General features: G+C 33.6%; 1 protein-coding gene across 2 annotated transcripts in view; it reads left to right on the top strand.

The window, feature by feature from the left end:
• The window catches only part of HGF (hepatocyte growth factor), an 81,161-nt gene that overhangs the window by 35,221 nt on the left and 20,349 nt on the right, over positions 1–25,591 (top strand). For both annotated transcript variants that reach the window (XM_065939094.1, XM_065939097.1), the window contains 3 exons: positions 10,528–10,702; positions 14,036–14,163; positions 24,588–24,690. In XM_065939094.1, coding sequence (XP_065795166.1) covers positions 10,528–10,702; positions 14,036–14,163; positions 24,588–24,690 — 406 coding nt within the window. The remainder of the gene's footprint in view (positions 1–10,527; positions 10,703–14,035; positions 14,164–24,587; positions 24,691–25,591) is intronic.

Below are 25,591 nucleotides of genomic sequence, written 5' to 3' on the forward strand. Positions count from 1 at the left end.
CAATGATTTCATGGCAAATAGATGTGGGAAAAAATGGAAGCATTGAGAAATTTTATTTTCTTGGGTTTTAAAATCACTGCAGACAGTGACTGCAGACATGAAATTAAAAGATGCTTGTTCCTTGGAAGAAAAGCCATGACAAACCTAGACAGTGTATTAAAAAGTAGACACATCACTCTGCTGACATAGGTCCATATAGTCAAAGCTATGGTTTTTTCAGTAGTCAATTATGGATGTGAGAGTTAAGACCATCATGAAAGCTGAGTGCCGAAAAATCAATGCTTTTAAATTGTGGTGCTGGAGAAGACTCTGGAGAGTTGCTTGGACAGCAGGGTGACCAAACCAGTCAATCCTAAAGGAAAACAGTACCAAATATTCATTGGAACGGTTGATGCTGAAGCTGGAGTTCCAATACTTTGGCCACCTGATGTGAAAAACCAACTCACTGGGAAATACCCTGATGCTAGGAAAGACTGAGGGCAGTAGGAGAAGGTGGCAACATAGGATGAGATGGTTAGATAACATCACTGACTCAATGGACTTGAGTTTGAGCAAACTCTGGGAGATAGTGAAGGACAAGGAAGCCTGGCGTGCTGCAGTCCATAGAGTTGCAAAGTCAGACACAGCTCATCAACTAAACAACAATCTATAATGCACATAATAGGCCTGCAATGCAGGAGATGTGGGTTCTGTCTCTGGGTTGAGAAGATACCCTGGAGAAGTGAACTGCAACCCATTCCAATATTCTTGCCTGGAGAATCTCATGGACACAGGAATCTGGTGGGCTACAGTTCATGCTGTCGCAAAAGTGTTGGACATGACTTAGCATTTAAACAGCAAGAACAGTTCATACCATGCACACACATGTATGTGTGTAGTATTTGTACATTTGTGCCTATGCATGTGTTTAGTGTGTATTGGTCTCAGCATTTTGTAATCACAAGAAATTTTTAAATGATTTAAATATATAAAAATCTTTCAGCAAAGTGTGAGAAATGAGCAATAAAAGACTCTCCAACATAAAATACTTTACACTAAAGTAACATCCTGTGGTTAAAGTGGAATGGAAAAGTGATTCGAGGAGAAAAAGAACTTGATAATGTACATTTTATCAAGAAAAAAGTAGATATAAGTCCCCTTGGTATTTAGAGAAACTTAAATCTATTCCAAAGAATGATATAAAATTTTTTGTTTTAAAACTGTAAATAGTTAAATCATGCTAAAAATCACATCTTTTGTAGCTATTTAAACTTAGCATAAAAATGTAGATGGCAACTTAAAAACATGATAGGGAATATAAGTAATTTTTCATAATAATTTTAGTAACAAGAGCAAAAACCAAAAACAAAAAAACCCCAACATATGAAGACTACTGGTCCATAAGAATTACTATATATTCTGGGTGGTTAGCGTAGTGTTGAACAAGGAGGCAGGTGCAGCTCATAAGAGCTTATTTTAACAGTAAAGTAAGAAGGAGAATGTGAACCAAGGCAGTAAACAGTGAGAATAACAAGGTGAAGAAGGATGTGAACAATATTAAAGAGTTCAAATATATAATGATGATATTAAGTGTCCCATATATGATGACAAGTTGGATGAACTGGGAAATGAGATAGGGAAAAGGTAAAGTGTAAAGTTTTTTTTTTCCCTAAGTTGATTAAATAATGCATATTTAAGAGGAATAAATTTGAGGAGAAAGATATTAAGTTCGCTTCTGTTTATATTGAGATGCAGGTGCTTCATGTCAGTGCTCAAAGCATACCTAAGTTCAGTCTTCCATGAATGTCATGCAAAATCAGAAGTGGATAGTGAAAGCAAAAGCCTTGGGCATAGCAGCACTCCCAGGAAGCATAGAGAGAGCATAAGGAGGGGTGTTTACCCCTTTTCTATAGAATTCATTAAACAAATATTTACTGAGTAGCTCTTATATGTCATTTTTTTTAGCTGCTGGGAATACAGAAGTGGAAAAAGCAGAGCAAAATCGATGATAAAATTGCAAATTCCATAACTTTATCATAAACTAGTAAAGTAAAAGATGACATGCCTTGACAATGGGTTTTTTACACCAGAGCCAAAGTTCTGAACACTGCTCTCAGTTCCTTTTATTTGTTAAAAAGCTGAATGAACTATGAATTTATAATTGTCACTTTGCTTCTGAGTTTCTCATCTTGAAATCAGTGTTTCACTGAAAGTTCATCACCTGACAAATGGGTGCCAGGCTGTTCTGGGACGGGCCTTCTCAGTCCTTCACACCATAGTCTTCACAAGGTGACGTCTCCCCAGACAGCAGCCCACACACACTCTGCTATGTGACTTTAACAGACTTCCAAGAATACGGAATTTTAAGACACGCAAACATGTAGTACGACTGGAGGTCCCATGTAGTGCTTAAATGAAGTACTGATTTTTTAATGGTTTTTCCCTATAACAGTAACTCTGTATTCTGAGTAAGAGTTTGTTTTATGTATTAGTTCATGCTTTTCAGAGAGAAACAAAATATTTGTTGGGACTAGTTGTACTTTTCTGAAGTGAACTTTAGTAGCTGTCTGGCAGCTGAAAAACTAACTTGTGGTTTATGTCCCTTATGTTGTAGCTGATGTCCCTTAGGTATCCCATTGATTATTTAAATCAATTAAACTGAGGATATCTTCAGACATTATTGAGAACACCAAATTGTCTGAGTGAGTTACATGAGTCAATATCTAATGTATTGGAAATTAAAACAAAAATTAAAAACATTTATTAATTGATTAGACATAATAAGCTCATTTGATGTTAAGAAATATAACATTTTAAAAGAAAAGTAACTTTTTTTTTCAGAAAAACAGAACAATGATAATGGTTTAGATTTTTTTTTTTTGTAAATTTCTTTAATGCTAGCTTAAGAAGACAGTTGAGTGTCTTATATTTGCTTTTGCATTCAGTCTTTTGGGATATCATACATCAAAGTGCACCTGGAAATACCACTGTAAAAAGGACAAGTGGCATTTTAGCATTGTTATGAAAACAGTTTTGACTTTCTAGGTTCCTGCAAAGATCTCTGGAATTCCAGGTATCCCTCTGAGAACTTTTTTTGCTCCATGTCAGACATGTAAGGCTGATGTCCCACAAAAATACTCTAATCAGGATATACTTGTTGTAAATCTGTTCCCACCCTTCATCACCAGCAACTTGCCTTCTTAGAGACTTCCATCATTTATTATCTTTTTCTCGGATTTTCTTCCTTTACCCTGTAGGATGGTCTAATCTGCTTTGTACGCTCTCTTTTGCATGACTGATACCACCATTTACACAGTTTAAAATCCGAAAGCTTAAAATAATCCTAAACATGCTCTTTTCTTCATTTCTCACATGTGATACATCATTAAGGCCTGTAAGTTTTATTTTCTATGTAGCTCTCAAATCTCCATTTCACTTCATCACTTTTATCTAAGACAGAATTATTTTTGAACTTTCTTGAATATTCGGATGGACTTCTGAGTGGAGCTATATCCATGTTCACAAGCTTTTCCCCTCCAACTCCTTCTCCACTTGACAAATAGACTATTTTTTAAAAAAAAATCTGAATATATCATTCCCTATGCCTAGCACATCACACACAGACACACACACACACACACACACACACACACACCCCAGTATAAAACTCTGCAGTCACTGCCTCTGATCTTAGGACACAGACAAAACAAAGTCATCTTTTACTCCCCATCTGACTCTCCAGCCTCATACACGTCTCTCTGTGTCCTCTGTTCCAGCCAGAATAGGTTTCCTCCTGTACCTCGTGTCTTCCATATTCTCATTATGGTCCCTTCACCCCTGCCATCTCCTCTGCCTTAAAAACATGTTCTCTTCCTTCCTGACCTAGCTGGCAGTTGCCCATTGTACAGATTTCAAGTCAGTTACCATTTCTTCATTTGACTTCCCCAGACTGGGTCAAATTCCTTACTGCATATTTATAGCAACATAAACCTCTCCTTCCATGTACTTCTCAGAGTTTGGTTTCCACATTTATTTTTGAAGCTATTTGGTTAATAGCTCTATCAAAACTTTTAAGCTCTAGAAGAGTAAGGACTATGTCTTTTTTTGTATCCAGAGACTTACTACATTGCCTTGCACGTGATGGGAGTTCAACAAGTCTGTGTTGAGTGAATGACTCTTCCTTTCCTAATCAGTGGTCATTTTTCATTTTCTTTTAGTATCTCTTGGAATTTATTCTATGAATTTTGATTTTCATGTAAAAAACAGGCTTTTCCTAAACATTTCCAACTAGGAAGATTTGCTTCTTACCTTCTTCCCATCTCTTCAACTCACTGTCAGACTTCATGCTTCCCTGAGCTAGTTTTGCTCCTTTGCTGCTTGTCTTGATGGGTTTTCCTTCAATAAAATAAACAAAGATTGTAACTTCTTCCCTATTTTTTCGCCTTCTTTTCCTTTCCTTCTTATTTTTTAAACTTCTGATATATGTGTCCAGAGTCATTTTACATTTTTAAGAGCTTTACTGAGCTATAACTGATGTTTAAAAAAATCACATATTTAATGAACACAATTTGATAGCTTTGAACATATGCTTATGAATCTATCTCCACAATCAAGATAATAACCATATTAATCACCTTCAGAAGTTTCTGCCTGACTTCCCTTGCCTTTTTGTGTGTGTGTGTTTGGTAAGAACACAACTTGAGGTGTACTCTGTTAACAATTGTTTAGTATACAACACAGTATAAATCAAGTATAGTTACTATGTCATATCATAGCTCTCTAAAAGTTAACTCATCTTGTATAACTGAAACTTTATACTTGTTGAACACCTCCCCACTTCAGAAGTGTGGCCTAGGCAGATCTCTGATAGCTAAGATATCTATCAAAATTATCATAATGGGTTGACTTGTGTTCTCCTACTCAAAATTCATACACTGAAGTCTAAACCCTTACTGCATTTGGAGTTGGGTTCTTAGGAGAAAATTAAGGATGATGAAGTATAATGATGGGATCCTAAAACAATAGGATTTGTGGCCTTAAGAGTAGAGGATGAGCATAATCTCTCTCTGTACAATATGAGGACATACCAAAAGGGTATGTCTATACCTACATCTACAAGCCAGGAATAGAACTCTCACCAGGAGTCACTGGCTACCACCTTAATCTTGGACTTTATAGCTGCCAGAATTATAAGAAAATATATTACTGTTGATTAAGCCACCCAGTTTTATTTTGTTATGGTGACTTGAGAAGATATGTTGCCATTGGTACTAAATTAAAAGAATCCTTTCTCCTAGTAACCAATGTACATTGGCATAATCTTAAAGGAAAGAATATATATAGCTTTTTAAAATTCAGTGTCTTTGTGTGTTGGGAAACTGACTTTAGCAAACATTTTCTTTCTTAAAGAAAGCTAATTATTTATCTAAATTTTATTAATTAATTCAAGGCCAGAACAGAGATTCACAGAAATATAGTCCTCTCATTGTCTTCAGTGTCAGGAAAAAATTGCTATCAATATCCTTTCTCAAGGGAAAGATCTTGTACTGGAGGTCTTTTCCAAGTCATCGTCTAAGGAATAAGAGAATAAAATTGAAGACCTTTCACGAAAGTCTTGTCTTCTGAGCATTTTACAACAGAAAAGAATTGGATAAAGTCCAGGGGAAAGCTTCAGACGTGAATTCCAGGTTCACATGGAAAGAAAACATGGAAGCAATTTAAGGTTTGTGTTTTGGAGGTCTTTATACTATTCTCTCGTGACAGTTTAAAACAAGGAGCTCTTTAAATTTACATTGAGCCTTATCCTGCCCTTTGCGGCCCAAAGAGCAGAAGTCTGATGATGGGATAGTAGCTTTACACATTGTTCTAAATATCCCGGGACCATCGTAAAGTAAATCCTACATTTCAATTGCTCTTCAGTAGCTGGGAATAAGAAGTAGGTTGGGTTGAATTATTCTAAGAATAATCAGGTATTTAGTCAATGGCTTATGAAGCAACTTGTTCTTAGCTATAGGAAAAAGAACAGCAATAGCTTGTCAACACTAAGAAATCCAGATTTTTTGGGGACTAAGGGGACTGTAAATGTAAATATTTACTAATTGTCCATGTAAAAGTTATGGAGCCCTGGGTGTGGCTTTCTGTCATGTATGTGTGTACTCACATTCTCCATTGCCTTTCACAGACCTCTGTCAGGGCCTCGTGGTCTGTCTGCAAGGACTTGGCTAGCCTTTAACAGAGAAAAAGGGTGAATTTAGTATACATTGTCTTGGAGGCAAGAGGGTTTTCCTAGCAATTACATAACAATTAATGTTCATTCTCTCAAAAAATCTATTCAGACCTTAAAATTCTCTACCAAGTAGTATAATAATAAGATCACAGCACATCCATATCAGCAAAGTGAAATTAATGTTCCAAGAGACACCCATTGTATTTGATCGTGTTCTAACAAGACAGTGAAATTTTTCAATAGCAAATGTTGTTTTCCTTAAAGCATTTCCAAATAGAAAACTTTGAGTCAGTCATCAAAGAAAAACATTCCTTCACTCACAGGCCACTGAAGATCATACAAATATCTTTGCATCTGCTTCCAAAGGGTGATTACTACTTACACCCCTGGCAAAATGTTTTATTTGTTAGAAACTCTCAGAAGAGTTCCTGGTATTTTCAGTGTAAGCCTGGTAGACATACTTGCAGAAAAATTTGTGGATGTTGAGATGTAACATTTTAAAAACTTGTTGCTTTGGCTAAACTTGATAATCTTCAGCTAATACTGGGGATGGTTCTGTGCTTCTTTAACACTATGCTAGGCCACTGGAGACTCCTCAAAGCCTTCCTTCATTCAGGTCTAATGTTTAAGTATTAAGTCCAAAAGAATAGATTTCCCAACATTTAACAGCCCTTTCAAATCAAATAGCATGAAACATTTGTTTTGTTTTTGCTCCAAGTTTTGATGTTTATGTAGTAGGACAGCTGAGGGAGTCTATTTTATTGCAGACCAGGAGTAATTCCTTTTGTTTGAATCGTAAGTATTCGTGTAGGCGGCAGAGATCAAACATTTATATCAGTTACATGGTCTATGGACAAATCATTCATGGTCCCTCTCAAATAATATTTATTAAATAGCTGTATAAAGTCTCACAATAACTGTTACTAATTAATGAAAGCTATGTAGTTACCTTGTTGTACTAATATATCTTTTTTGCTTATATTATTCATTCTATACATTGCCATCAGAATTATATAGCTTTGTTTATGGGGCCTCTTCTAGCAGCTGAAATGGATAAATACGGATTCACTGACTTCAGAGGGTACTTTTTAAGTAAACAAAAATACTGTATAAACATTGATAGTTTGTAGTTAAATAATAAAAAAATATTTCTACTGAATTAAAGCACCACAATAAGTAAAATCATCAAGTTGTTTCAGGTTACATATTTCAAATTTACAGATGCTTATTAAAATAAGAGTCAAATAATATTATTTAGATTCTTTACATCTTGATAGGGCCAGACTTATTTCAGGCTGCTATAAGAGAATACCCTAGACGTGGTAGATTCTAAACAACAGAAATATATTTCTCATAAATCTGGAGGCTGCAAGTCCAAGGTCAGGGTGTCAGCAGGTTTGGTATCTAGAGGGGCTGATTCCTGGTTCATAGATGGCTAACTCCTCCTTGGGTCTTCATATGGTAGAAGAAGCAAGGGAGCTCTGCAGGGTCTCTTTTATAACCCCATTTATGACGGCTCTGTCATTACAACCTAAACATTTGCCAAAGGCCCCACTGTCTAATACCATAACATGGGGATTAGGATATCGACATATGAATTTGAGGAAGACACAAATATTCAGTTTATAACAAGACCTAATGAAATTATATTTATTCTGTACAATATTGTATTTTTACTAATTTGCAAAAATTCTTTGTATTCTGTAAATTTTTATAATTTCAAAATTAGAAATTGTTCAATAATCCTCCAAATTAGAATCTGTTCAATAATCCAATTATCTAATCTAAATCCAAAAATTTAGTTTTTATCTAAACATTTTAATTTACACTGTCTTTTAGTGAATAATAATGACTCCTTAAAACAAGTTTATATCATTTTTAAAATATAATAATAAAATTTCAGAAAAAAATATTTAGCATAATTGTTCAAATGAGGATTTTATGATAGTTACTTTTAAAGTGAAAACAAATTCTTTAAAACTTTCTGGGAACCTCTGCAGTTGAGGTGCAAGGTCAGTAAAACAATTCCGGTCTCTGAACTTGACACTGAAATTTTAACGCATCCATCAGCATAGAAATATTTTCCTCAATATTCTTATAGCTTAGTTTATAGTCTTTTCCTTGACTTAAGAGTTTTTGTAATATAGGTTATTTCTTTTCACCAGGACTCCAAAAATTTGAAAACTTAACCTCAATTAGAAAAATATTCATCTTTTACTAGCTTTTAAATTTTATCATTTCTCTTTTTACATTGTTTAGGTTGATTTCTAGACAGTCATAGTGGGTTACAAGGAATAGAGTGTGTTAACCTCTGATGGGCGTGCAAGGCCCATATTTAGCCAAAGGTGGCCCTGGCTGACTGGATTCTTCAGTTGCAAGTTCATAGTGCCAAAATGATACTGAGAAGGATGGATCACTAACACCCAAAACAAAACACACACCCATAGCTAGGAAAGTAAGAGAGCTGTAGTACCCAAGTCAGGCAATGAAGTCTAGGAGAGTAGCGGAAGTGTTTTTGTCTGGCTGCCCTAACTCTGACCTTCTTGCCATTGTCAGTAATCTGAGATCTGACTGAGGTCACAAGTTTACTGCCCAGGAGCTTGTGTCCAAGAAGTGGGGGATCAAAAGTTTTCTTCTTAAAGTGTTAAGCTAATGAACTGACAGATTCCTGGGGACATTCCTTTTGTCTTTTTTGACACCGTAGTTTTATAATTAAATATATATGTCAGTACCTGTTTTAGAATTGTCACCCTTTAAAGGCTTCCCGCACATACCCAGTCTCCTCAAATCATTTAACAATACACTCAAATTATCAGAAAAGATAGCTTACTAGCATTTGTTTTAATGAAACATAGTTCTAACCCTCAGAATCTATGAAATTTATTTTATTTTCTATTTCATCAAAGAACTTCAGGTAGTATTAAAATCATAGTGAACTTAAATAGAATGAACTTCTATACAAGCAATTTCTCAGTTCAAAAATTTGTTCTTCCTGAATCAATGAAGTGAAGTGAAAGTTGCTCAGTTGTGTCCAAGTCTTTGCAAACATGGACTGTGTCCATGGAATTCTCCAGGCCAGAATACTGGAGTGGGTAGCCTTTCCCTTCTCCAGGAGCTCTTCCCAACCCAGGAATCGAACTGGGGTCTCTTGCATTGCATCCAGATTCTTTACCAACTGAGCTATGAGGGAAGCCCTCCTGAATCAATATACATTGGCAATATCAACAGATACTAATTTCTAAGTCATCCACTGTCAATGCCCACTTTATGGGTCAATCTGTGAACATTTTCTCATGTCCATTTGGATTTCTTTTTAATTTAGGATGTTTCTGAGCTGCATTTCTATTCCCTAAAGCAGATACATAAGAAATAACACATTTTAAGATGAGCTGAAGAAGAAGTTCTTTAAAAGAAAAATTACTAAATGAGCAGTTTGTGGAAATCTGTGTTTAAAATAGTCCAGTGGTTGAGATGGTCATTAATTAATCCTTATTTTTCACAAAGCTTCATAGAACAACTCCACACGTAGACTCTACTACCTTTGCAAGGAACTTGATGAAATAAAGCATTCAGTCACATAAGGTAATAATTATTTGCAAGAAAGAAAGAAATTAAAAATGAAGCTCAAGAGCCACTTTAAAAGTATTTACACCGTTAAATATGGTACATTTTTATACACATCCCTAGCCTCTGAAAACATGCCTAATTCTGACCTCTCCTTTGGAGAAATGATACATCAAATTCCAGAATAGATGAATAAAGACATTTATTCACTTTTTAAACTATCCTAGAAGGTGTCAACTTGAGTTTTATCCAGAGGCATCTTGAATAACCATTTAGGTTAAAGGTAACTGGTGAGTTTACATGGAAACATAAACATTGTCATGCATGTTTTGAGAAGGTATATGAATTTTAGTTGCTCCAGAATGCTTTAGTTATATTTTGTACAAGTGAGTATATTTTAAGACAAAGAGAGAGCTCAAGTTTTGTAAGTTTAATTTTGTACTTTAAATATTTTCTTACTGAGATTTTCAGGATCAGGTATGGTAAGCAATGAAACTGGACAAATAGAAAGGCAAGAAATAAATCTGCTTAGAGACAAGTAATATTTTTAAAATGTTAACAAGTTGAGTCCACCATTTTAATTCCTCCTTTTGGTTGAATGAGATAGTAATAATGATAAACTGAACTTTTTATTTCATTCAATTATTATAAAAACTTATGTGACAGAAAATCCTACAAATAAAATGCAAGTGAACTCTTAAGAGGTAGGTGACAAATTAAATTATTTTATTTAAATTTATATTTCTTTTTACCAATAGCCCACAGTACTATGAATGACACAGATGTTCCTATGCAAACAACTGAATGCATTCAAGGTCAAGGAGAAGGTTACCGGGGCACCATTAATACCATTTGGAATGGAATTCCCTGTCAGCGTTGGGATTCCCAGTATCCTCACCAGCATGACATAACTCCTGAAAATTTCAAGTGCAAGTGAGTAAATTAGGGAAATATTATAAATTTCAGTAAGCAGAATAGTTGATTTTTCATAATTTCTATGTTAGTGATCCTTAAACTTTAGTGTGCCTGGGGAAAACTTAGCAATTAAAAGGCAGATACATCCACCCCGAATTTTTGATTCTTCAGGTCTGAAATTTGGGCCTCAAATAATACATTTTAGCAATCACTCTTGCTGATTCTGAATCAGATGGTTGATGTACCATCCATGCTTTGGGAAAAACATCTTTAGGTTTCTGATCACAGCTTTGTTCTTGCAGGTCTATTTAATGAACAAATTAGTGGTAATGACAACCAGGAAACTTTCAAACTAGTGCTTCCTTAAATTTTCATAATAACTTTACGGGAGATTATAAGGCATACTTTGTTTTAAGTCAACATTGTAAACTGATGAGTTTTCAGCCTTGAAAAAAAATTTATAGTTTTATATGAAATTTTTTTATTGTTTCAAAATTTATTTAACAAGCAGAGAAGTAAAACAATTGTATAGATGAATGAAACTGAAGAAACTGCCCTTGAATATCAGTTATATACTTGTTATGGTCTTCCCCATGGCTGCTTTTCTTCACCACTTGAATTTTGTTGGACAGCCACAATGCCATGTGTTTTTAAATTGTCCACCTTGTTATTAGGAACATAAAATGATTGCTTTTAAAATTTATAACACACGTGTCATTCATAGTGGCTTTGCTGAAATAGCACCTATAAATAACATATATTGGCTTTATGTAACTGACTTTTAATAAGAGGACTTAACATTTCAAGATGGAGAACTATGAAATTAGTTGGCCCATTCACTGGAGAGGGGATATAGTTTATGGTTTTTTATATTATTTAATTTTTTAACCAATTCAGAGTTCTTTGCTTAGATACTAAATATTCACTTGTATTTTAAAAATTATTTTATAATAAATATATTGTTGCCACTCTCTTTATTTCCCTCATTTTCTTCACAGCAGTTCACTCTATTTTTGACCCATGTGTTTCACACCTCAGAAATAAACAAAAAGTAGAGAGAACAAAGAAAATGAGAAAAGAATAGTTAAGAAAGACAAAGAAGACAGTATCAGTGCCACGCACACTTCTGGTTAACTTCTAATGACTGGTAATACTCAAGATTGTGTATGTGAACCAAATTTAACCTCATCTGTAAGAAAAAGAAGATCATTATAGAAATTGAACCCTCACGTTTCACAATAAAAAATGATCAAAAGTTTAGTTGCTATATATTATTGGAATTTAAGATAGTCTTCTTTTTGGGGGGAAGGCTTTCCTTGTAGCTCAGTGGGTAAAGACTCTGCCTGCAATGCAGGAGACCCGGGTTCAATCCCTGGGTTGGGAGGATCCCCTGAAGAAGGAAACGGCAACCCACTCCATTACTCTTGTCTGGAGAATCATGGGCTACAGTCCGTGGGGTTGCAAGAGTCGAACACGACTTAGTGACTAAATGACCACAACCATCAAGCTATTCTTTCTTAACTGGTTATTTGGTCAAGATAAACATAAATATGAAAAAACAAAAAGTGAGCTCTGTTATAAAACATATAAAATCTGATGCATCATTTTGCTGAGTATTGATCCGTTTACTGTTTGTGGGCTAGCAGAGAATGGCATACTGGTCAGGTGTCTCTGGTTGTACCAAACACTGTTTGCCCCAGTACTGAGATTCCTTACAAATGATGATTTTTAAAGCACTATAACTAAAAAATACTGCCTGTGATGATGTACATGAATCATACAATCATTAATTTGTTTTAATAATTGTAACTGATTCTTCAAGTGAGGTGAAAAACCTTAGAAAAAATATTTGAGCAAACCTTGACTTTCTGGTTTAATCTAGATTAATGAGGTGCTTCTAGATATGGATTATAAAAGGGAAACTTTAAGTTTTTTGATAATCTTAGATATATGTTTAATTATCTTGCCTTAAATTACAACTCAAAATTAACTAAGCAATTGTTCATTTAAAATTGCAAATTTCTGTACACTTTATATAAAATTCAGTGCACATATATAAATTTATATAAAATTCAGTGCACAGACATAATCTTTTTTTTTGACATAATCTTTTTAAATGTGAGTATAAACTAGTTAGAAGAAAAGATTTTCTTCATCTCTCCAGTTAATAATTTTATGATTTTATAAGAAGAGTAAAGGTTTAAATGTGGGTTATAAATAAAAACATTTGCTATAGAATGGTCAAATCTATTGGCACTCACTGTTCTCATAACCTTAAATAACATAGCTTATGTCAGGATCTGTTTTGGCTTGATAAACTATTACTTGTTGATTTTATAACCAAACTCAAGCTTTTTTAAAAAATGGTTTTCAGTTTCTATTGGTCAACTGGTTAGCATTAAATGTGTAGTATTTTTAATTGGGCCTAAGTGAAACAATGTACCTTTCTATAGAATGAATGTTAATTTTGTTAAATTATTAGAGAGATCTATGGAAAGAAAGTACACACTTTCTTCAAATTAGAGAGCAATGTCAGGGGAACAAATCATGAATTCCCCATTTTATTTAATGTGTACTTTGTATTAAGGTAAAGTCCTTTTACATACAGATAATATTAATTTAGACTTTTCCCTTATCACAAGTCCAAATGTCTAACTATATCATTGATAAAATAAAGGAAGTGCATGTACTATGTTGACAACTTTTTCTATAGGTTTTCTATACTGTAATTAACCCTTAATTTTACAGAAATATAAAATTTCAGGTAATATCTCTAAATCAAGAAAGAACTACTTTGTAATTAAAAGAAATCTATGTGGTAAATTAAATAAATCAAAGAAATACAGAATTTAAAGAATAAATATGTTTTTCGTGGCAAATGTCTCAATAGGTAGAACTTCATTTTTAAATAAGAATAATTAAAGACTGTTAATTATAATAGTCTTTCTTCTGCAAAGAGAGTGTTTTTTCTATATTATCTATGATCCATGAAAATACAATGAGTAACAGATCAGTTTTTAAAAATTATAACAGTTGAGAGTCCAAGTCTTGAAAATGAGTGAGAATAATGAAGTGGTATTATTTCCCTCTTTCATGAAGCAGTAGTATTTGTGTGAAACTCCAGGTCTGTGGAAGTAAAAGAATTTTGACATCTGACAGCATTTATTTCAGTAATGTGGACAGTGTCAGCTGTGTATACTGAATTTTAAATTGTTAAAACTATCCCAAATCTAAAATGTAGAGCTCTATTTATAGAATGCATACATTCTGGGATTCTAGAAATGTAATAACACTGACTTCACCAATGTAAGAAACCCTGGCAATTTACATTAACATGCTTATTCTCAATAGGGACCTAAGAGAAAATTATTGCCGAAATCCAGATGGGGCTGAGTCACCGTGGTGTTTTACCACTGATCCAAACATCCGAGTTGGCTACTGCTCCCAAATTCCAAAATGTGACGTGTCAAGTGGACAAGGTAATAGCTGACATTTTGCAGTTTGGGCATGATTAAACTCAGTGGAAATGCCTAAAGGGAGTATATATTTTATAGGAGATGAGTTATCTCTTATGCACGTTAGCGAACAAAATCACGAAGTCCAAAGTTGGATTTCTTTTGTATATGCTCAATATCCATTTATTTATGTGACTGTATACTAGTGCCAGGGACAGTTTTAGGCACTGTGGATATACCAGTAAACAAAATTCTCTGGCCCCATGGAACTAACATCCAGCAAAGAAAAAACAAGCAAAATTAAAATGGAGGTGGGGATAGTAAGCTAATTTGTGTAAGTGCTAGAGAGATAAATGTCCTAGAGTTAGAGAGAGGAGGATGTTGCTATTTTACATTTTAACAGTCTCAGAATATCTTACATATTAAGGTAACATTTAAGGAGGACCTGAAAGCGTGGGAGAGCAGCGTGTACCATGCGCACATAATTGTAAAGAGCATTCTGTGTAGAGGAAACTGCAGATGAAAATGAGATGAGATGGGAAAGTGCCTGAAAAGTTAAAAGAAGAAACAGCGCATCATTGTGGCTGGTACAGAATGAGCAAGGTAGAGAGTAGCAGAAGGTGAGGTTAGAGAGCAGCTGAGCTAAAACTGCAGAGGTCTTGTAAAAACTGGAAGGATTCACACTTCTATTCTGAAAGAGAAGAGACCGCTGTAGGATTCTAAGAAATTAAATGATCCGTTTGATTTCAATTCTAACTGGATGACTCTTGCTGCATTATGAAAAATAGCCAGAGCTCCTGACAAGGGCCAAAACAAGGGGATCAGTTGAATGATTGTTTCAGTAATCTAGCCAAGAAAGGAGAGTGATGTGGACAGGAGTGTTAGCAGTAGAGATGATATGCAACAGTGGGCTTTGAGATAAATCACCATCGTACTTGGAAACACAGACACCATTGCAAATAATTGTTTCAGGGAGCAGTGGTTAAGAAAAGTCACATTGAAACAGATTTGAAAAATCATTTGTCAAACAATAATAATAATGTTGGCCTCTGGGCATTTGTTGGTATAGAATGAATTGGGAGTTATGATTTTTAATAATCATATTCTTTGACATAAATTTACTTTTGATGGTCATGACCATGGTCAGTTCTAAATCATTCTGAAAGGTCCAAACCGAATTTAAACCTTTGTTTCGCGGATTTATTGCCCTATGCATACTTCTTCCATCCCCTGACTTTCCCTCAGTGCCATTTTTTGAGAACTCCAAAAACAGTTGTAGAGGGAAGAAGGGATGAGTCTCTTTTCAATCAATTTCACTCTTCCTGGGCAGACTTTAAAGGTCAGTTGGAAATAAAGTTGAAAACAATGATTAAAGAAGGTTTGGTACCAGCTGGATCTATTTTGTCCCTGCTTTATTCATTTAAACAATTACTGCTAATTTCTGAGTGATAGAGGCAAATAAGAATGATTGTTTTATAAGCTTCTGGTATGTATTAAGATGCTTTTATGTACAGATAAATCACTTATCAAAGGATCAGGTAATAGAATATAGATTTTTTATTTTGAAAGCAAAGTTAATGTTATTGCTTATATAATAAACCTACACATTAATAGATGAAGAAATTAGTTTTGTGGAATTCAAGTAACTTGCCTAAATTCTCAAACTAACACAACTAGGATTTACATGAATTCTCCTTAAAATGACCTTTCCATTACCCCTATGCTTTCTCCTTTTCATTAATATTTTAACAACATATTATAATCTTTTTATTTAACAATATATTATACCTGATATATGCAACAATGTGCAGGGTCCTGTGGGGCAATTGTATTGAGACGGTTAGCCAACAGAGTTGTGAAATTTTATCAGACAGTTATATCATTGTATAATACTGCCAACCTAATTGTATGCATTGTTACATGTATGATATGTATGCATAGAGAGAAACATACATACACATACCTATCCAAACCCCCCACACACAAACACATGAAAGGATGGTGCTCTTATCCCTCTGTATATAACAGGAAACATAAATTTTACATATAGGTTGATGCGTTAAAAACTTCTGCCTAAATCTTGCAGCATCAGAATTAGGATATATATAAAAGCTCTTCCATTTGGGTATTAAATAACTCTGTTAAAAAAATTGAAATTATAGAATTTCTTTAAAAATACTGATGAAACACTGTATTAGATTATATAAGGTTCATATAAGGTAGGAAACAAACAATTCACAGCTTTAAATATTTATATCAGTAATATATAATAAAGATAGGGGAATGAAATTTCCCATGCAAAGAAGTATAAAAAATGTAAACCAAAAGCAACAGAAGGGAAACAACTAGGACAAAAGCAGACATTAGAAAACTAAAGAAAAAAGAGTAGACCTAATGAATAAAGCTAAATGATGATTCTTTGAAAAAATTAACAAAATGGACAACCATTAGCCAATTGACTCAAGAGAGATGATAAATATATAAAATAGTAATTTTATATATCATATATAATAATAATATGAATGTAATAATAATTATATAATATTTATATCATAAATAATAATTATAAAATAATAATATGAAGGTAAAGATAACCAATGAACTAGAAAATTAGAAAACCTGAGATTATTTTATACAACCTCATGTGAAAACTGAAAATGAAAATAAAATGGATAATACACTAGGAAAATTCAAGTTAGTTGAACTGGCCCTGATAGAGAAAGAAAATTTAGACTCATTCCTATAGAAGAAACATGGGGATTTATAATAAATTATTCCACCACAAACCACATCATGCCTTGATGAATTCACAGATCAAGTGATCACAATGCTACATAAATTGTCCTGTAGCTTAACAAATGTAATAAAATTTTCAAATTATTTCTGGATGAAGTTATAATATTGAATCCTAAATATGTTAAAGGTATCAGAGAAGAACACTATAGATTCATATAATTTTTTTTTTTTAATATTATTTTATTAGTTGGAGGCCAATCACTTTACAACATTTCAGTGGGTTTTGTCATACATTGACATGAATCAGCCATATAGTTACACGTATTCCCCATCCCGATCCCCCCTCCCACCTCCCTCCCCACCCGACTCCTCAGGGTCCTCCCAGTGAAATTTGAATGAGCAGTTTAATAAAGAAACTAAGAAAATAATACATAATGATTGCATATAGTCTGAGTACAGAAATGGTTCAGTTTTAGAAACCCATTAATATAATTCACCTTAGTTGTAAAAAAAGCAACCATATAACAAATCCCAACAGATTCTGAAATTACTGTGACAAAATTCATGCATTCTTCATAAAAATACTTAAGAATATTCAGAATACATACAACGTACACACCCATATATCTGTATCTATATCTATGTGAATGTTTGTGTGTGTGTGTGTGTATATATATATATATATATATATATAGCATCCTCAGTCATGTCCAGCTCTGTGTGACCCCATGGACTATAGCTTGCCAGGCTCCTCTGTCCATTGGATTTTCCAGGCAAGAATACTAGGGTTAGTTGCTATTTCTCTCCCCAGGATATCTTCTCAAACCAGGGATGGAACCCACATCTCCTGCATTGGCAGGTGGATTCTTTACTACTGAGACTCTAGGGAAGGCCACTATCTCCCTTACTATTTAATATTACAAAATATTTTAACATTATATTTTTTTGACATTGCAATGTTGACATTTTATACAATTAGATAAGAAGGCATATTTACTGATTGAGTAAAAAGGCAGCAGATTTTTGTACAAATTATATAATAGTAATATTCTTGGAAATCTGAATTCAAATAATAAAAACAATCACTAAGGTAGCACAATATATGATTAATATACAAATATCAATAGCATTCACATATGGGTTTGAAGATATAATTAAAGAGAAAACTACATCTGTAATAGGAAACAAAACTGATGAAAACTTAGGAGTAAACTTAGGAAAGATGTGCAAATCTATGTAATTAAATTTCAAATTACTACTGAAAGTCCAAAATTGTACTTTAACATGTGGAAAAAATCACTTGCTCTTGATATAAGATCTCAACATCACAAATACATCAGTTTCACCTAAGCTAATTTGTAAATTTAATGTGATATTAATAAATAGATCACCATCTTTTTTGATACCAAACAAATGCATTCTAAATCTTTCCTAGAAGAATAAACATGTAACTATAGTAAAGAAAAATGTGAAAAAGAAGTGATTTAGGTAAAAAAACTTATCAGATACTAAAATATTTTTAAAGAGTATATAATTTTAAAAATGTAGTTCTACCCCAAGAATAAATTGACAATAGAATAGAACACAGGATCTAAAAATAGACTCCTTACTGAGATTATATTTAAAAAGTGGCACTTTATGTCACTGTGTAAAAATTATATTTAAAAAATAATAGTGGATCAATAAAGTTCTATTTGGAAAAATAATAAAATTAATCCATGCTTTGCACCATACCTGAAAGTAAACTTCAAATGGATAAGAGATATGAGCATAAAAATGGAAACCATATAGATACTAGGAGTAAACTTGGAAAAATACCTTTATGACTTAGATGTAGCAATGTGGTTTCTAATTAACACTCAAATTCTAAAGGCAATAAAAGAAAAAAAAATAAGCTGCAAAAGGTGTCATGACAAAAACATAATGAAACCTATATATTTAAATTCAAAAGACAAATGACAAATTTGGAAACAAGTTTTAAAATGTATATCACAGGTAAAGAGAAATATTTTTAATATATAAAAGCTATGAAAGTGAAAAATTTAGGACCAAAAAATTAAATAATGGACAAAACATATGAACATAAAGATTTATTTAGAGAACATGAAAATTATGCTTAAGTCAAATGTAACAAGAAAAAATATAAGTAGAGATTTTTCATAATATGGGAGTTCTGTTTTTCACATATAAATTCACAAAAATTCAAAATGTTGTCAACACTATCTTTTGGCAAAGCTGTATGGGAATATGAACGCTTACACTTTGTTCTTGGGAATGGAAAATTGTAAAATCCATATGAAATGGAATATTACAATAATTAAATTACATATGCATCCATCTTTTCACCCAACAATGCACTATCTGAATATATAGCTTCAATAATGTGGAAACTCACATACACGAGTTTTTGATTTCAGCATTTTCTATGTTAGCAAAACAGCACAGATCTACTCTGGCAAAATCACACAATGGAATACTGTGGATATGCAAAAAGAACAATAAAGTTTTTTGAATTAATATGAAGTGATTTTCAAGTATGTTATTAATGAAAAAAAGGCACTAAAATATATATTTGGTGTTCTTTTAATAAATAAAGGTATTTACTCCTAGTAATAAAAAATGGGATATAGTAATACATATATAGAATATATACATATAATTTATATATACATATTACATATGTATATGTGTATGTATGTTTGGTATGTATCTTTGCTAAAAAAGTAAAAAAAAAGAAACACAAGCACCATAAACAATAAACTAATGAAACTGGTTACTCTAATGGTGGGTAGTAGTGAGTAGAAATATGACACAGAAGCAAGAGGGAAAATGAGAACAGTCTGGATACATAGTCTCATATACTAATACTAATGTTTTAATAGTGTTTTAAATGTTCAAAAAGTAATGTCAAGAAAGATGGGGGGGAAAGCACAGAAAAAGGCCTGTGTATCAAAGAGATACCATTACTACAGAACTTGGAAAATACATTTCAAAATGATTTTTAAACACATTTTTTTTGTTACTATATATTGCCTCACTGAAATACATTTAAAGTAGATAACTGTAAATGTGTTTTGAACTTATATAAGTATAAATTTGTTGTTAGGATGTAGCAGATCTGACATTATTTTGTGTGCATTGGAGAACTGAGAAAATGAAGAAACATATTCATGTACCTCCAATCAGTGTTGTTACTATGGGAGAAAGGAAATACAGAATTGAAATAGAGAAGAGGAAGAACTCTTGTACTAGACTGGAGTTAGAAGTGATCAGTTACTCATGAACACACACACACACACACACACAAATACACACACAGTGCTTGGCTCTATCAAATGTAAGGGACTAGAAAAAATGGTACCAAATAGCAATGAGCACACCTGTTTCTTGTCTTCTTACTTTTCATCACTAGCAAACAATGGCTCTCCAGTGAAATTGAAGAATCCATGCCTAGGGCAAGAAAAACACAAAGTAAGGCTGGAATATCTTTTGCCAGCAAGCTAGCAAGTGCTCAAAAATTCACGTCTCCCTCTCAAAAACTTATAACCTAGATCTAATCATGAAGAAAATATCAGACAAACCCAACTGATGGACAGTTGATAACACACCAAGTCTCATCAAAACTGTTAGGATCATCAAAAAAGAAAGTCTGAAAAAACTGTTACATCTGCTGCTGCTGCTGCTGCTGAGTCCCTTCAGTCGTGTCCGACTCTGTGGAACCCCATAGACGGCAGCCCGCCAGGCGCCCCCATCCCTGGGATTCTCCAGGCAAGAACACTGGAGTGGGTTGAATTTCCTTCTCCAATGAAGGAAAGCGAAAGAGAAAGTGAAGTCCTTCAGTCGTGTCCGACTCTTAGCGACCCCATGGACTGCAGCCCACCAGGCTCTTCCGTCCATGGGATTTTCCAGGCAAGAGTACTGGAGTGGGGTGCCATTGCCTTCTCCGTGTTACATCTAGGAAAGCCTAAAAAACATGACAGTTAAATGTAATGTGGTATCATTCTAGAACACAAAAAGTACTCTAGGTAAAAAGTATGAATAAATTGGAACAAAATAGTCTTCAGTTAGTAATAATGTTGAATAGTGGTGTTAAATCTATCGTACTAATATAAGATAGTAGGGGAAGCTATGTGGTGTATTAGAACTTTGTACAAACTTACACATTTTTTTTTTGTAAATTAAAAGCTATTCTAGAATTTAAAGTTTACTAAGAAAAAAAAACAACCTAGTTTATAGCTCATCCTCTTTCTCTAATACAGAAAAGATAGGTGTAAAATGAAAAATGTATTAAAGAGCAGTACCATATACTGCATTGCATAATTGTTTTCTTCAGTGAGAGCTTATTTAAATAATTTACTATTTAACAGTCAAAGGTTTAAGATTTCATAATAAAGGAAAAAATGGCATTGTCAGAGGAAAGTATTTTACTGATACATTCTGCATATGTACAAGAATTGGATTTTACAGAATTATGCTTTCTGAAAACAATTTTATTGTGTATTGTAATGATTGCTATATTATTTGTATCAAATCCTATCTCATTTGAATTTGCATATTTAAGTTCAAATCATGAATACCAAAACACAGCTATTGAATATACTTACTGTATTTTTTTTAACTAAATTAATTCCTGGACAATTTATTACTTATTTAAAATTTTTATTAAGTTTTCTACGTATTATTTTGGGGCTTCCCTGATAGCTCAGCTAGTAAAGTTTCTGCCTGTTATGCAGGAGACTCTGGATGTATTCCTGGGTCAGGAAGATCCCCTGGAGAGAGGATAGGTTACCCACTTCAGTATTCCTGGGCTTCCCTGGTGGCTCAGATGGTAAATAATCTGCCTGCAATGCAGGAGACCTGGGTTGGATACCTGGGCTGGGAAGGTCCCCTGGAGGAGGTCATGACAACCCACTTCAGCGTTCTTGCCTGGAGAATCCACATGGACAGAGGAGCTTAGTGGGCTGCAGTCCATGGGGTCACAAAAAGTTGGACATGACTGAGCGACTAAGCACAGAACACCTATTATTTATTCTAATCACATAGCATATCTAAAACCAATGATAATATTCTTTGGCTTACCAAATTTAAAAGAAAATAATCTTAATGCTGATGTACATTTCTAGGTAACATTTTATAGTCAAAACTATCATATTTATTCACATAAAAATCAGAATTTTTAGTTACTTTTAAAATACGCAAGATTATTTAAAAATATGTAGTGCTTTTTTTCAAATGTAGAAATTGCTATGTATGTATTAGAAAGACCTTCTTTTTCTTAATTTTAAAATTAAGAATATGGTCACTCCTGTCAATGTTTAACAGAATGCAAATTGCTCAGTTGAAAAAAAAGTGAAAAAATAACATGGGGCATGAGAAAAGGCACAGGAACCATTTTAACATGGCTTCCATTGGCTAGATTTGTAACAACTTGAGCATTAAAATAAACAACAGGAATAGATTATATATCTTGTTGAATAAAAAGAGAATCCATGAGTCCATCTTTACATTACTACTTCTACTAGTAGTTCTGCCACTACCATTGCTAGTACTACTACTAGAAGTATTTAGTAATACTTAAATGAAGGGAGCTGGGGGAAAAGGAAAAATTATATGTTAGAGAAGAATACCAAGAGAGAAAGAAATATAAGAAAGAAATAATATTTTAAAACCAACATAGTAATAACCGATTCATACAATATTAATCAAAGTATTCCTAAGCCATTTTTAAAAAATTTGTTTGGGAATAGGATGTTGTCATCCTCAAAGTTCTCCAAACTTTTTATTTGCTTGTTTTTGTTATATATGAAGAGAAGTTTTTCCTTTATATCACTTAATCAAGTTATCAAACTCATCACCAATAATTGAAAAAACTGACATCATGTGTCACATGAAATAATGCTATAAACGCAACAAAATATCACCTTATACAATATTTCTGTATTTAACTTGATTTCATTCATGAAGATAATCAGACAAAATTAAATTAAAGAGCATTTGCAAGACAGCTGACTTGGATGACCTAGATGTCAACTGCATGTAAGACAAAAATCACAAGTCAACAAATGTGACTGGTACATGAGTACTCATCTTGTGACTCTTCTGTGGAGTAAAATTTTTCCATTGGAAAATATACATTAAAGAAAGGCAATGCAAAAGAATGTTCAAACTACTGAACAGTTGTGCTTACTTCACATGCTAGAAAGGTAATGCTTAAAGTTCTTCAAGCTAGACTTCAACAATATGTGAACCAAGAAATTCCAGATGTAGGAGCTGGGTTTAGAAAAGTCTGAGGAACTAGCGATCAGATTGCAAATGTCTGTTGGATCACAGAGAAAGTAATGGAATTCCAAAAAACAAAAATCTGCTTCATTGACTACACTAGAGCCTTTGACCATGTGGATCACAACAAACGTGGAAAATCCTTAAAGAGATGGGAATACCAGACCACCTTTCCTACCTCCAGAAAACCTGTAAGCAGGTCAAGAAGCAACAGTTAGAACTGGACATAGAAAAATGAACTGGTTCAAAATTGGGAAAGGAGTACATCAAGGCTATATGTTGTCACCCTGCTTATTTGACTTATGTGTAGAGTACAACATGTGGAATGCTGGGCTGGATGACTTAAAAGTTGGAATCAAGACTGTCAGGAGAAATATCAACAACCTCAGATATACAGATAATAACATTCTAATGGCAGAAAGGGAAGAGGAACTAAAGAGCCTCTTGATGTGGGTGAAAGAGGAGAGTGAAAAAGCTGGCTTAAAACTCACATACAGAAAACTAAGATCATAGCATCTGGTCCCATCACTTCATGGCAAATAGATGCAAAGAAAGTGGAAAGAGTGACAGATTTTATTTTCTTGGGCTCCAAAATCACTGCAGATGGTGACTGTAGCCATGAAATTAAAAGATGCTTGCTTGCTTCTTGGAAGAAAAGCCATGACAAACCTAGACAGCATATTAAGAAGAAGAGATACCACTTTGCTGACAAAGATCTCTCTAGTCAAAGTTATGGCTATTCCAGTAGTTATGTACAGATGTGAGAAAAAAGGCTAAGTGGCCAAGAATTGATGCTTTTGAACTGTGGTGTTGGATAAGACTCTTGAGAGTCCCTTGGACAGCAAGGAGATCAAACGAGTCAATTCTAAAGGAAATCAACCCTGAATATTCGTGGAATGGACTGATACTGAAGCTGAAATTCCCAACACTGGCCACATGATGCAAAGACCCTACTCATTGGAAAAGACCCTGATGCTGGAAAAGATTGAGAGCAGGAGGAGAAGGGGGCAACAGAGGATGAGATGGTTGGATGACATCACTGACTCAATGGACATGAGTTTGAGCAAGCTCCGGGAGGTAGTGAAGGACAGGGAACCCCGGTGTGCTGTAGTTCGTGGGGTTGCAAAGAGTTGGTCACGAGTGAGCGAATAAACAGCACAAAGTTTTTCTTTCTTTGATGTCCCTAAGAGGCACTTATTTAATATTTCTTTGGATTTTTTTTAAAATTTGTAATTTGATGTATAAACTTTCATTTTAATGAAGAAGAAATCTGGCTAAAAAAATATTTTACTAGAGATAGTTAAGTCCCTTTGCTTTGCACGTATTTCAATGTGTTACTTTCATTTTTATGTTGATTTTCATGAATTCATATGTTTGTAAAAATGTCTTTATACTCCCTAGTATTCATTAGTTTTCATATATTTTATGTTTAGATTGTTATCGTGGGAATGGCAAAAATTATATGGGCAGTTTATCCAAAACACGATCTGGACTAACATGTTCTATGTGGGATAAGAACATGGAAGACTTACACCGGTATGTAAATTTATTTCTTTAAATATATAGTATGTAGTGATAGCTGCATAGTACATACATACATACATAGTACATACATAGTATGTATGATAGATGTATGGAGATACATTGGTATTTCTTTCTATTCATTTATATATCTTTAATTTTCTTTAATTTTCTCAGAGACATTTCTAGTCTTTCCCATTGTATTGTTTTTTCTCTATTTATTTGCATTGTTCACTTAAGAAGGATTTCTTGTCTCTCCTTGCTATTCTTTGGAATTCTGCATTCAGATGGGTATATCTTTCCTTTTCTCCTTTGCCTTCCATTTCTCAGCTATTTGTTAAGGTCTCCTCAGATAGCCATTTTATTTTGTTGCATTTCTTTTTCTTGGGATTTGGTCACCACCTCCTGTTACAAACCTCCATCCAAAGATCTAATCTTTTTATCTGTTACTTCCACTGTATAATCAATCATAAGGAATTTGATTTGTTATTTCCGAATGGCCTAGTGATTTTCCCTACTCTTCAATTCAAGTCTGAATTTTCCAATAAGGAGTTCAGGATCTGAGCCACAATTGGCTCCCAGACTTGTTTTTAGACTGTATAGAGCTTCTCCATCTTTGGCTGCAAAGGATGTAATCAATCTGATTTTAAATAATAGGTTTATATTATCCAGCATTTCTAAAGCTTTTCATTTCAATATGTATTCAATATAAAATTATTAATGAGATATTTTACATTTTATATTAAAGCTTAAAAATTTGGTGTGTATTTATAATTACAGCACCTTTCAATTTGGAGAGGTCACGTACTACTTTGTCTATAACCACATTTGGCTAGTAGTTACTCTATTGGATATTGCAGTTCTAGGACTTCAAAATTAAGTAGAATTCTGCCCTCATGGATCTTACTCTCTAGTA

The sequence above is a fragment of the Muntiacus reevesi genome, chromosome 6 (assembly GCF_963930625.1).
Source record: "Muntiacus reevesi chromosome 6, mMunRee1.1, whole genome shotgun sequence".
NCBI classification, from domain to species: domain Eukaryota; kingdom Metazoa; phylum Chordata; class Mammalia; order Artiodactyla; family Cervidae; genus Muntiacus; species Muntiacus reevesi.